Source organism: Micropterus salmoides, unplaced genomic scaffold, assembly GCF_014851395.1.
Source record: "Micropterus salmoides isolate LMB-PRFRI ecotype aquatic unplaced genomic scaffold, ASM1485139v1 Ms_hic_scaffold_3, whole genome shotgun sequence".
Taxonomy (NCBI): domain Eukaryota; kingdom Metazoa; phylum Chordata; class Actinopteri; order Centrarchiformes; family Centrarchidae; genus Micropterus; species Micropterus salmoides.
This window is the reverse complement of record NW_024042261.1, coordinates 4,420,560-4,434,396: the sequence shown is the minus strand read 5'-3', so window position 1 is coordinate 4,434,396 and position 13,837 is coordinate 4,420,560. Positions and strand designations below refer to the sequence as shown.

The following is a 13,837-nucleotide window of genomic DNA, read 5'->3' as shown; positions in this document are numbered from 1 at the left end:
GAAATTGAATTTAGAGAACTGAATTTGAATTGAGAGAACTGAAAGTGAAAGCACACAAAGACTTTTTTTAGTGATTTAGATTTTTAGTGAGGCTCAAATACAATTTCAGTTTAGATTCATAATATCACATTCAGTTTCAAGTTTATTGGAATTCAGTTTCAAGCTAATAAATTCAAATTCAAGTTGAGCAATTCAAATTCAGTTCTAAATTATTCAACTTCAGTCTGTACTGATACAAAAATCAGCCTATATGTGCGCTGTATTAAAAGTACCCACTGTTCTCCCATGCTCTATAATCACACAGTAACGATGGGATACGTGCTGTTCTCCCATTCTTCTTCTCTACACATAAACAGCAAGGCATATAAGGGGGAATATAAAAGGAATTTATTCCATTGTTTGGGGGTTATTTTCTTTGTTGCTCTCCTTTTTTCTTCCTTTTCTTCTTGTCCTCTGACAAATATGATTATGTCCATCCCATGGCGCCTCCTCTGTCTTCTGTGGAAGACCTAAAATAACATTAACTAGCCTACATTAAATCATTTTGACTGGTAAAGTGCAGTAAAGTTAACAGATGCCATTACCACATATAAAACATGGCTTAATAGCAATTATATTTAACAGAAGCATAAAATATGGCTTAATAATAAAGATTAGTTTTGTTGGTCACCATAACTAGCTTAAGAACTTTAGCCTATATGGCACTACATAAATTAGCCTAGCGGCTAGCAGACTTTTCCTTTCCTCAGCTTAATAAATTACATGTATTATTCATAGTATTTCCTACTAACCGCTGGTTAAGTCACTGCATCTCCGGACACAACACCACGGTTGAATTTTCACCCTGAATGGTCTTTTGTTAAAACAGAAGCTGATAGTAGCCATAAACTGTATATAAGAAGTGGATGTAGTCATCGTGACGTCACCCGTTGATTTGTGGATTGCCGTTTTGGAGCCTCCAGTTTGGCCGATAGGGCGCCGCCATGTTGAGTTTTTGCAACCAGCGGTGGAGGAGGTAACGGCCGTGTGTGGAGCTATCTAGCTTGCTTAGCTAGGTGCATCTGTAATTCATGTTAACTGTCATTTTAACAGGGCTGACAATTTTGCCATTTTTTGTGTGCACAGACATTGTTAGTATGGATTCTACACACTGTTTTATAAATGAGGCCCCAGGAGTTTCTGACTGAATTAAAATAAATTAATTTATCATTAAGGTTGAAAAGGTGCCATATGCACATTTAAAGAAGTTACTTCCCCAAACAGAGACACAAAGAGGAGGGAAGATTAAATCATGCCTGCATGGGTGCTGACTCAGCAGGGTTGACAAGACAAGAATACAAGTCTGATCAGGTATTCAAATCTAGTCAGGTAGGACACAATTCATTTGGAACCAAATAAAAGCACAGAGGATCAATACCAAGCCTTAATTAAAATCCTTCCAGCGGGTGATGGAAATGATCCCCCCCATTAATTTTAGGTAGGGGTGGGACAATATATCGGCCTAATTGATTACGGAAATAAGTCGATTTGTGTCGCAATGAAGTGCTGCGCTCGGTCTAAGCAGGGATTCCCCTGGAAAACAAGCTTACACTAAGAACCTTGTCTACGGCTATCTAAGGTTTGGGAGTATTTTAGATAGAGACCCAACAACATGGTGCTCTGTAAGCTCTGCAAACTGGAAATAGCTTATCACACAACACAACTTTAACCGGTCATGTGTGAGTGAGAAGATGGCTTAAACTAATGTTACTGACTGTTGTTACATTAGCCACAGATTATCTTACTGAACATGAAGTTTTAAGTCAAATGCTTCAGTAACAATACTGATTCTGCCATTCAGGGAAAGGGTTGACATACAGTGTTTAAATGTGTGAATTTGAGGTACAGTATTATTCTGATCAGGTATCTGACAAATATGGTCTATTACTATTAATATCATAACACAGCAATGACTAGGAAATTTAAATATGCATGTGAGTAATTCTTCATCTCAATATGTTTTACCTGGCTTTTATTAGGGACCAAACTTAATTTGTTCTTCAGAGAGATGCTGTGTTCATCCCAAGCAAAATCAAAAACAGTATCCCAGGCCATACAGTCCTAACAGTTAGCAAAGGCATCAAGTAATCCAAAAAAATTTAATCCTTGTTTGTTTCTAAAGTGTTCATTTCAATATTTGTGATTACCGGTTATGGAATTTGACTATTGTATGTTTCCCAGGCCAGCATCTTGGTTACCACCAGACTGTCTGCCCTGGACCGTATTCCTCAGAAGTATGTGAGTCGCTATGCACAGATTTGTGGCTTCAATGACCCTGACCGCCAGCGGGCGTACTTCACCAGCCGCCTACTGCAGCAGAGTGGAGAGCCTGCTCGTAACCTTGAGGCCCAGGCTCTTATAGAGCTGCTTTATCGCAACCTCCAGAGAGAAAGCCAGTTAGCTGCAGCCTGCTTCCTCCCCTCCTACTGCTGGCTCACATGTGCTACCTTACAATTCCTCCATTTCACTGATGCCAAGGTACCCATCCGCACTCTGACAGGCATATACACCAGTTTCCTCAGGCTCAACTTTGGGGGTGAGGTGCTGGGCACAGGGACAGGGACAAATGTACAGGAGCACCACAGTTCTCTTATGTTGTATGTAGTCCGTACAGTTGGTAAACTTGCATTTGACGGTGTGACATACAAACGCACATCGTTCTCCGAAAAGGAACTGGAGCAGTGGATAGGAGGAAAGACCAAGACAGATGAAGAGCTACATCAGCTGGCCATGTTTCGGACTGACGTGCTTGACTTCTTCTTGGCTCCCTGTGTTGAAAGTGGTAAGCATCTACCACAAGAACCCAGTGAGAATGATGAGAGGCGCTATGTTTTTGCTGTCCCAGCCTTGCAGGAGTACCTGGCGGCTCTCTACGTGGTTCTAGGAGAGAACAAATCGGCTCTGGAGAAGCTAACCAGGCAGGTTTCTGTGGCCATTGGTCAGGCAAGTGAGGATGTTAATGCCATTGTCAACATCTTTTCCAAGTTCATCCCCCTCCGAATCTTTGCTGTATTCAATCTCCTTAAGCTTTTTCCAAAGTTCTTTGAGAAAATCAGCACTCTCAACAAAGGCAGCATTGCCAAAACCATGGCAGCTGAGATGTTCCGCACAGAGGATAGCTACAACGAGGATGTCCTGGATCAGATGGAACAACGTCTCCTGGGAGTTCATGGCCCGCAGCCAAGACAGTACAGTGAAGGTCAACCTTTTGAACTCTACCCCATCTTCATGGGTGGACTGTTGCATTATGGTAACCGTGTCCTTCTCCAGCAACTTGGCTGTAGCATTCAGAGCACCACTGTGGCCCAGATCACACATGTTCTAAGGAAGTACCTGGTCAGAGGTAACGTGAATATTCTTTTCAGTTTTGCTAAACGTGTGCATTGTTTTCATGTTTGAAGAAGTTAAACTTACTCTAGTAGTATAGTATATATGCATTAAATATTACAGATATACTGACTTTAATTTGACATTATTAATTGTACTGTTATTCTTCTTCGGAAAACATCTTGAAACATGCTTTAGGTTAAACCTGAAACTTTCGGACAATTCAGACCAAGCATGTCCGAGCAGTTCAGATATAGATCATGTGTTCTCACAGGTATGAAGCTAAAATGGTACAACCCCTTTTCCAAAAAAGTTGACACGCTGTGAAAAATGTAAATGAACACAAAATGTGATGATATGCAAAACATTGCATTTTGCTTCACTATTTCTTTCTTCTGTTAATGTTGCTCTTCCTCTGCCGTTTATATGTCAGCCAGCTGCGGCATTTTCATACTGTAATTCACAAGCAGTCAGGCACACAGCTAGCGCATACAGCACACACAAATAGGCACACACCATATACAAGGACACAACACACAGACATACATATACATGCAAGCCTACACTACCTACGTTAGTTGGAAAATTACCTCACTTAAGCTCACCTCTTGAAATGTTCGCCGAATTGGTTCGAGGGAAAAGAGATTTTTAAAAACTTAACCATATAAATAATCTACAGGCAGACATTGTCTTACTACAGGAGACTCATTTATCTAACCCCAGCACAGTTTCCTCACTCGTACTCAGCCTGCCATAACTCCACACAAAGAGGTGTCAGCGTTATGATAACTAGAAAAACACAGTTCATAATCATAATATGACTACTATAGATCCAGAGGGTTGATTTATTATAAACATTTCAATTTAAAATACTGATTTATGCATCGCCAATATCTATGACCCGAATATGTACCCTCCTTTTTTCACGCTCTTCACCTCACTCTCTGCTTACTCAGGCACAGCTCTTATAATAGGAGGGGACTGGTGTGTAATCCAGTGGTAGGACAGGCTCAGTATGGCAGGCAGTCACCGTATTTGGAAATCAACACCCTTAAATAATTCATGATCGATATTGGTCTTTGCAATGCTAGGCATTCTCACCACCCAACTCTCAGAGAATATACCTTCATGGGAGGACCACGTTGGGAGGCTCCAATGCCTGCCTGCTGAGGGTTGCCCATGTCGCAACTACCTGCACCTTTGTTACGATGCACCTTATCTTTTTTCTCTTTTTTCCATGCGGCAACCTTATGGTCTCTTGGGTGAAGCGAATACGGAAGTAACAAAAACTGCAATAAATCAAGTGGCCACTTGAGGCTGGCTCCAACAGGGAGTCAATCTCCGTTGAACACCACATTAAAATGCCTTAACTTTACAGCAGAAAAAGGTTTACAGCCTGGTAGAAAGGATGGTTTTAGTGTATGAAGCTAATTTACTGTGAACAACTGTGAGGGAGGTGAATTTTATAACTCACGTTTTAATTATATTAATCCTTAAAGTTCTGCATTATTAGGGGTGTGGCCTCTTTGAGTCACAGGTGGCTGCTTCCGCTGTCACTGCCAGCAGTCTGTCTGTCGTCTGTTAGCCTCAGTCACCTAATATAGTCACAGAGCTCTGCATCTCTGCAGTGTTTGAGCATTTTGGAGATTTCTTCATGCAAATACCGGACAAATAATGACAGGCTGTGCACTTAGAAGCCTGTGCTGCAGTTGGTGAGTGAAATTCTAGTATTTTATTTGTGGGTTAACAATAATTAGCAGGTATCAGTACATAAAATTAGGTTGTTAGCTTAGCTACTTAAGCTTCAAGCTTTGCCAACAATGCTAAAATTGTGGGAGTGTATGCTAACTGTAGTTTTTAAAGAACCATTGACAGAGGTCAAAATGTATTAGAGAAGTTGGAATAAGTGGACTGAGGGACGGAGAGGTGAGGGGGAAGCGGCGTGTGTTCGCTTGTCATTTCAGTTGACAGACAAAATGTGAAATCTAACATTTTCAGTCAGTAGTAAAGACAAAGGAGTGCAAATATGCTATATACCGTAAAACTTTGAATAATAGCCCGGGCTTTGATTTGCTAAAATCACTGAATTGTCCCTGCCTTCATTTGGGACAGACATGCATATGGGACAGGCCTTTAATTCTTTTTGCACAAAACTGAAACTACTATGAAACTGTTTATTTCTTTCAAACAGAATAATAAAATTTGCAAATAATATCAAATACACGTCATACATTTGAAGTAGCTCCAACAAACTGCTTATGCGCTTTTATTTTGAAGGCAGCAACCTCACAAAAACAACAACACGGTGCAGGATGAGAGAAGTTAGTAGACAAAGAGTGATGGACTTCACATGACAGGATTCACAACTTGGATGAATTTTTCTGAAAAGCTGTTTTGATTCTTTTGATTGGTGAACCCTTACAGACAGAAGATAAATAATCAAGGAACAGACACATTCGGACTTAACGAGCGCTTGTAGCCATGCAGGTTACACCGGTAAATCTAGAAGAATTAGACTTTGGGTCTTGTTGTTTCCGTTAAATTAACTTAACAGTGGTATTGTGGAGAATCTAACCAACCTAACGATGTGCAGCATGTCCATATTGACATATTGATCATACCTTTTAACATTAATAGCCTAACGTTATTTGTATTATCTAAGCAGCTTAGAAGCAGGTAAAGCGGCGACCCCGCGGGGTTTAAGAGGTTTTATACATCCAAAGAACTTCTATAAAAGCCAGACCAGGCGTTTATTTGTCAAAATGTGTTCCCACACCAGGCCAGTAAAGGAGGTAGGCGGCTATTTGGGACTCGGCTATTCATTGAAGTTTTACAGTTTATAGAATTTATTGCAATGTGAACCATAATTCATATTTTTTTAAATGGCCATGAAACAGAAATGTATCAGTAAACAGAAGGAGAGAAGACCTTTCCCCATCAGTCCTCTCTAACAGATTGAGATGTTCGCACACTGAGGACACATCTCAGGTCTCTGCAGCTTTCTGGGCACCAGGTGGGACACATGATTTGCACTGTGACTGTGGGAGGAAAATAAAAGTGTAATAAATGCTTCAGGTAATAATATTGTAAAATGTAAAGTTAACTATTAAAGATGGATCAGTTTTTTTATGTTGACAATGCTATTATGTCACATGTCGGAGAAAATGGAACAAAGCAGCAACATCTCAAAATGTATGACAATCTTTAAATATGTTTTTGTGTTGTCCTTTGAAGACAGACAATGTAAAATCATCTTGTAACAAATATTGAAGTGTTTTTCTTTCTCAGCAGTCGTATTCAAGACAATAATCTCACACAGCACTGTCAATAGCAGTAATGCTACTCAAATAAAAAATCTAAATAGCTGTGTATGAAATTACAATCTGTAACATAACGTTAAGCTGTAAGGAAATTGCAGTTTGTTTTAAACTAAATATCTACCATCATAGAATCTAATAGCTTATTAACGTTATGACAAGTAACGTTATAGTCACGTGAAATCCAAATAAACAGCTCGTAACTATAATTATGTGAAAATCTAAATTCAGGTTAATTGATTTGCTTAAAATAGTTTGCTCAATATTTAAGTAATAAGTGCTGATTCATGGAAACATTAACCATTAAAACTAAATCCCACATTTCTGCAAGTCTCCACAAATTATAATGTTGCAAATCACCACATTTATATTTAAAAATGTTGAAGCATTTTAAACCTTATGTAGTATTAACCTCATTAATAGATAAATAGTTATTTTAAATTTTGTTGTATAGTTTCAAGTTAAGTGTAAGCAGGAAACGATACGGCACCTTCTGTGGGCTCAAACTCATTAAAGATGAACTGAGGGGATGTGGAAAACTGTCCTGTGGTCTGACAAGTCAAAATGTTAAATTCTGTTTGGAAATCATGTACCTCGCGTCCTCCAGGCTTAGGAGGAGAGGGACCATCCAGCTTGTTATCAGTGCACAGTGTAAAGGCCAGCATCTGTGATGGAATGGGGGACATTAGTGCACATGGCATGGGTAACCTGCACATTTGTGAAGTTACCATTAGTGCTGAACAATATATACAGGTTTTGGAGCAACATATGCTGCCAAGTAGACATCTTTTTCAGGGATGGCCTTGTTTATTTCAGCTAGACAATGCCAAACCACAATCGGCATGTATTAACAGCATGACTCTATAGTAAAAGAGTCAGGGTGCTAAAATGGCCTGCCTCCAGTCTCGACTTGTCTCTCTCTGAAAATGTTGGGAGTTGTGAAATGTAAAATACAGCAAAGGAGACCCTGGACTGTTGAGCAGCTGAATTCCTACATCAAGCAAAAATGGGAAAACATTCCAATTTCAAGATTTTAGTAGTCGGTATCTGCAGGAGTGGTGAACATGACCCTGTCCCAACTGTTTTGAAACCTGTTGATGGCATCAAATTCAAAATGGGCATATCATTTTCCAAAAACTAACATTTCAGTTTCAACATTTGATGAGTTCTCTTTGTGCTATTTTCAATTAAAAATGGCATTACAGTGTTGCACATCATCACATTTTGTTTCTATTTAGAAAAATTAGTTGAGACAAAACTAATCAGAAAGAAATTATGGGTGTAATTGTGTCCCTATGATTTTGTACCAGGAGTGGAGGCATTTTTAGTGTTATTGGATAAGAATTTAATTAAAATTTTAGGCAGAAAGCTGTATGGATAATGAGTCTTTTATCTCATTTAATGCTAGAGCTTAGCAAGCCACAGCCACCAGAGGAGCTGATGGATCTGCTGGTCCTTCTGTATGAGTTTCAGAACCCCAGACTGACTGCAGAGGTTCTGGCCTCAATCAGAACCATCAACCTCACCAACATTCGTATGACATCACTCAAATGCTTTGTACTGAGTTCTGTGCTCTCATGCTCCCCTGCAAGGTAAACTATGTATTGTGCTTTTACTGTTACCCATTCTGAAAGTAGGGTTTTGTTGTTGTTGCCCCAAGCTTCAGCTCCTAATGGATCCGGGATGGCCGAGAGGTGTTGGATCAATTTAAACATTGAATGTAGGGCTGGGCGATATGGCCAAAAATGTTATCACGATAAAAACATTTCATATCATTTGATATCAATAATTATCACGATAAATGTAAAGTCGTTAGTTCTTTCAAGTTTAAAGGCTGATTTTTGCTCCTTACTGAAAATTTAAGAAACCAGATGGTTAATTATGTGGTTAAACTTTTCTTTGTGGTCAGAATGGGAGAAACACTTGACAGTGTTTCACAAACAGTGAATCACTTAACAAAACTGAGGGAGAACATCCAAAACTAGTATTATAACTAAACTAGAATATTAGTAAATCTTTTTTCAGTCCCTTTTCCGCAAAAAAATAAATATTTTAACAGAAAAATTAAGTGTTAATTTGTTCATGATTCATATGAATTAAACCAAATATTTGACAATATATTGAACATTAATTATATTTATATTGAGGAAAATTATATTGCGATAATTATCATTATTGTTTTATTGCCCAGCCCTAATTGAATGTATAAAAATCAGTAGCAAATATCCTGCACATTTTAAATTTCAAAGTCAGCAGATGATGTTACAGATGTTAAGTTTGTGTTTTTTAGCCACAAAAATGCTGTGGCTGGAAGGACGGCAATGTCTGTCAGTTCTACTATTGGATAAATTGTCAGACATTCTTGTTTCCCAAAAGAAAAATCCTACCAACTTAATCTGATTTTCCTCTAGTACTTTGAGATTGATATTTGTGACTTGAGTAAAATGTATCAACAACTAGTGAATGGATTCAAAAATTCATGTTGCTCTCAGGATGAATTGTAATAACTTTGTTGATCCCAAGACATTTCGTCTAGCGCCATCATCATCATTCCTTTGGTTTAGGAAAAAATACCTGCAAAAATAACATTCCCATAAACCTCAGCTGTAATTTATGTTCAGTGCTATTTAACAAATGTTGGCATGCTAAAATGCATACTATGACATTTTACCTGCATTGGTTATCATTTATTTTAAGGGATCACTGTTTGTAAGTAAAGCCTTACTAACTTGGATGGATTGTGATGAAATTTGTCTAAAGTGTGGCAGAATGTGCTTGAAGACAGCAGCGGTGTATTGTTGAAATTAGATGTTCTGGTATTTCCAGATATAGAAAAGTGCTTTGCTTAGATTTCTCTGTTGTATATTGGGCTGTGCCATTAACATGAGATTGCAAAGTGCCAATTGTTTGGCTTTAGATTATAACAAGATTAGAGTTGGTTAGTGTCTGTATATAAAATATGTATATACATATGAAGTATGGATATGAATTTGTGTTTGATCTTGTAATTGTTTTTTTATGTGTAATGGGACCTTCCTTTAGTTATCACCTTGAAGAGCTGGACCTGTCCTCCTGTCTCTTGACTCCTGATCTGCTTCAGATACTGCTGCCTGCCTTCAGACACACCCATAACCTCAAGTGAGACTAAATAAATAATTGTTGTGGTTTGCATTGAAGGTCTTAGAAAAAGAAAGGATGACCTCTGAAAGGACAGGTTTGTATTTAACATAATGCTGAACATTGCACAGGTTATATTTTTACTACTGCTCCAGTTTAAAATGTTAGGTCTGTATCACATTACATATACCAGTTTTACATGAAGGTCACAAAGGCCCGTATCCGGCAGGTAAATCTGTTGTTACATTACATTTATTCAGCTGACACTTTTATCCAAAGCAACTTACAAGAAGGGCATTCAGCTGTGAGGATACAAACCATAAACTGCAAGAATCATACAAGTACATCAACTTCATCAAATATGCTGAATTTCTTCAAGTGCTACATATAGAGAGAGATAAAACTGCAAACTGCTGCTTTTAAGTGTAAAGTTACAGTAATTATAACTTGTGCACAGCTCCTATCAGGTCCTGACTTGATCCATCTTGTTACTGCTTTTCCAGGTAAATTTAGCCTTACTAAAAACAAAAGCTAGCGTAAGAGATTGCAAAACACTATCAGTTGCCTCTTCTGAACAAACAAATGTGTGTCATGGAGACACTGATAGCAAATGACCCAAGACAAGGTACAAGGTTGTTTATTTGTCATTATACAGCACAAGGCTTCATAACGAAACGAAATTTGTAGTTCCTTCGTGCTACACACACACACAACACATAATTAAGTTAAGTGTTACCATATTAAAATATGGTAACATATAAAATAAAAATAAATTAACTTCATTGCTGTTGTGTTAATAATAAACTTGATTACTCAGGTAACCACACCTCTAGGTGTACCTGTGTTAGAACGTGTTTGATAGCTGGCATCCTCTTTGCAGCCTACTATGGGAAGAAAACACACAACTAGGGGATGGAAGCATAATGAGCAGGAAGTGCAATACACAATTATTCAAAATCAAAATCACAACAGAATTTTACAAACTTGTCAAAGAGAATACATGGCTTTTAAAAAAATAACTGAACAAAACAAGTACAAATATACTATTGTTCTCATCCTTAGAGTGGCATAATGTCATGCTCAGATCACATTTCTGCTGTGTGTATGCCTTATGGGTTTTTGTGCTGCATTCAGTCTTGTTCAAGTGGTTCCTCCCACCCTGTAGGCATTAATTCTAAGCTACTGCACTTAGCTTCTTGAATTTGAAATACTGAAAAATTGCGACATGCACCAGTTATTCTGTTTTTTCCTGCTTCCCTGTGAATTTCAAGAAGTTCTCCTGGTGGGAGGATCTGTAACTAATACTTTACTAAAGACATGATTGTTCAGTATTGCAAAGATAAAAATACACTCAGTTACCAGTTTATTAGGCTAAAATTAAGTCAGTTGAATGCAACAGTCCTGCAGTGAATCCTACCTTCATAATGTTCAGGTTTTGTTGAAACTGTTGGAGAGGTGTTGATTCAACTGTCTGATCATTTTGAAGGATGTAATTTATGGTGCTGTTGTTATATAGAGAGGTATTCCTGTTATTTAGCTTACCCTCAGTGATATAATGGATCATGGAATTTTTGATGTGTCTGCCTTCTCTGTTGTCCTCAGTCTGCAGTTTAACAGCCTGGGTCCTGAGTCCTGCATCTTCCTGAGAGATCTGCTACTAGACGCCAAGAGTTCTATTAGATCTTTACAGTTAAGACAACCCTTTAAATTATATCCTTGTATCTTTAGCCTGTGTGTCCAAATTAATCCCTTTCTGCAACATTGAAAAATGTTTAAATGTGAGAAACATGAGAAAATTTTAAACATGAGAAAAATGTGTGTAACCCCTAAACCCCTGCTCTTCCCACACTCTGTGCATTGAGTATGGACCATGTCGCCTTCAAGTACCTATTAAGTGCAGTGCACACTGAATATATTTTATATTATATTATATTTTGCCTTGGACTGACACGTACTGTAATGCTGAAATACTACCTGACGCCAGCTTTGTCCTTCTGTCAACGTTTAAATATTACAAGAAAAGAAAGGACCACATTTAGCTGTTCGATGAAGCGACAGACTTTTACTGTAGTTTGTGTGTACCAACACACCTGTAACATGTCAAGATAAACATTGCTTTTACCATGCCACTTAGTTGTAATGGGGAACCTGTTCGTGCCAGCACAACTTAAGTGGTCATATAATGGTCAGTACAATTGCCTTGGCTCATTTCACTCTGGGTACCCCCACTTAGTAATTTATCCAGAATACAGAGTCTAGTAGTCCTACTTTTTTCCTGACCATTTTCTAGATGTTAACCACCGTCAGTCTTTCTTTGTGTCATCAGGCCCCTGGTTGACGTCACCATTTATACTATGTGTTCTTAGTAGAAGACCAGAAATGTCTCATTATTCCAATGTGTTCTCCAGACTGTGTGACAACCGTCTGGAGGATTCTGGAGGCTGCATCCTGCTGGAGGCCCTGTCACAGAATCTGTCCCTGACACATCTATCCCTGATGCACACTGGGCTGGGGGACCAGGCAGCACTGGTGCTGACTGAGAGGCTCCAGCAGCACACGGGCCTCCAGGAGCTCAACGTGGCCTATAACAACATTGGAGACAACGCTGCTGTGGCTCTGGTGGACGCCTGCAGGGAACACCCCAGCATTCACACCGTGCAGTAAGCAGCTCTTCACTATATCTGTATATTCATGAAGTTTCATTCCATAAGCCACAATCTGTCCTCCTCAAAGCTGATTTCACCACATTTGTAAAAGAAGTTTTCTTTTTGCATGTGGAATATTACTGCTAAGATTGTAGAAGAAGAACACATAGTATTGTATTCCTAACCTCTAACATGCACTTCCTGTGCTCTTCTTCTTCTATCCCCTACAATGATCTTGTATTGCACTTTTTGTTAACTCTTAGTTCCTTCCCTAGGTATTTACCCCATTGATGTGATATGTACTGTGAGCTCTTACTAGTATTTATTGCTGCTCTTACTAGTATGTATTGTCAGTTTTAGATCTGTATTTGATGTTCTGTTGATGCTTGTATGTTGTTCCTCAAATGTAAGTCGCTTTGGATAAAAGCGTCTGCCAAATGAGTAAATGTAAATGTATTACCTTAAGGAAAGAGAGCGCACCTCGTCTTCCTCTGTTAGTGATGCTTCATTCAGACAGAGCAGATTTCACATTTACTGAAAGAGACATATTGCTCATGTAATATCTGGCACCTGTTGTGCAAGAGGGAAGCGTTTAAGAGGGAAAATAGAGTAGATGTCTGTGAAGGTTCTCAGTCATCCTGGTTGAGGTCAAGAGCAACCATAGGCGGAAATCCCCCTATCTGAGGGGTGTCCCCAGCTTAAAAACCATAAAATAATATGATATACTTAAAATTGTGTAAATAGTAAAACTATACAAACGCAAACAGGGCAATTAAAGTGCGTTGTAAGTTTAGAAACATTTTGAGTCCCCCCTCTCTTGCCTCACAGTGGTTTAGTCCACTGCCTGCTTTCCCCTTACAGGAGTCTGGTGGCAGAAAACCAGTGCAAATCCAGTCAGTAGTTGTGGAGCTCCAGTAATGTTATAAGCAGGCTGGCAGAGCTGTTTTATTCACTTTAAACGTTGGATGAACTGATTCTTTTGTCTTTAATACAGATGATCATACAGATGATGCTGAGTCATTAATAAATTAATTGTGACAAAAAGTTATGATAACCGATTATTATTTTATGAGCCCACTCTGTTATTATAACATCACCTAGCTTGTTCGATAGCTTGTTTAACAGCTTATTGGACTGGAACTAATCTCATCAGCCAAAGTGAGCTGGCTCAGTAAAGACATAAACTCGGCCAACTCTGAAACGAACCTAAATGCGGTTCTTCCAGCAGCACATCGTGAGCATTGTACTATCCAGAGTAAAATTCCTCGTATGTGTACACATACCTGGCAATAAAGCTGGTTCTGATTCAGTTGGGTCTGTTCGAGGTCGGATAGCATTCTTACCAAAGTGAGGTAGCTGTGTGACAGTTAAGGAGCAGGCTGTCAATGAGCA

At 38.8% G+C, this 13,837-nt stretch overlaps 1 protein-coding gene across 3 annotated transcripts in view; it reads left to right on the top strand.

Annotated features, from left to right (window-relative positions):
• nlrx1 (NLR family member X1) overlaps nt 1-13,837 on the top strand; it is a 63,043-nt gene that overhangs the window by 28,702 nt on the left and 20,504 nt on the right. For all 3 annotated transcript variants that reach the window (XM_038693060.1, XM_038693062.1, XM_038693061.1), the window contains 5 exons: nt 2,221-3,382; nt 8,092-8,275; nt 9,726-9,821; nt 11,403-11,489; nt 12,209-12,460. In XM_038693060.1, coding sequence (XP_038548988.1) covers nt 2,221-3,382; nt 8,092-8,275; nt 9,726-9,821; nt 11,403-11,489; nt 12,209-12,460 — 1,781 coding nt within the window. The remainder of the gene's footprint in view (nt 1-2,220; nt 3,383-8,091; nt 8,276-9,725; nt 9,822-11,402; nt 11,490-12,208; nt 12,461-13,837) is intronic.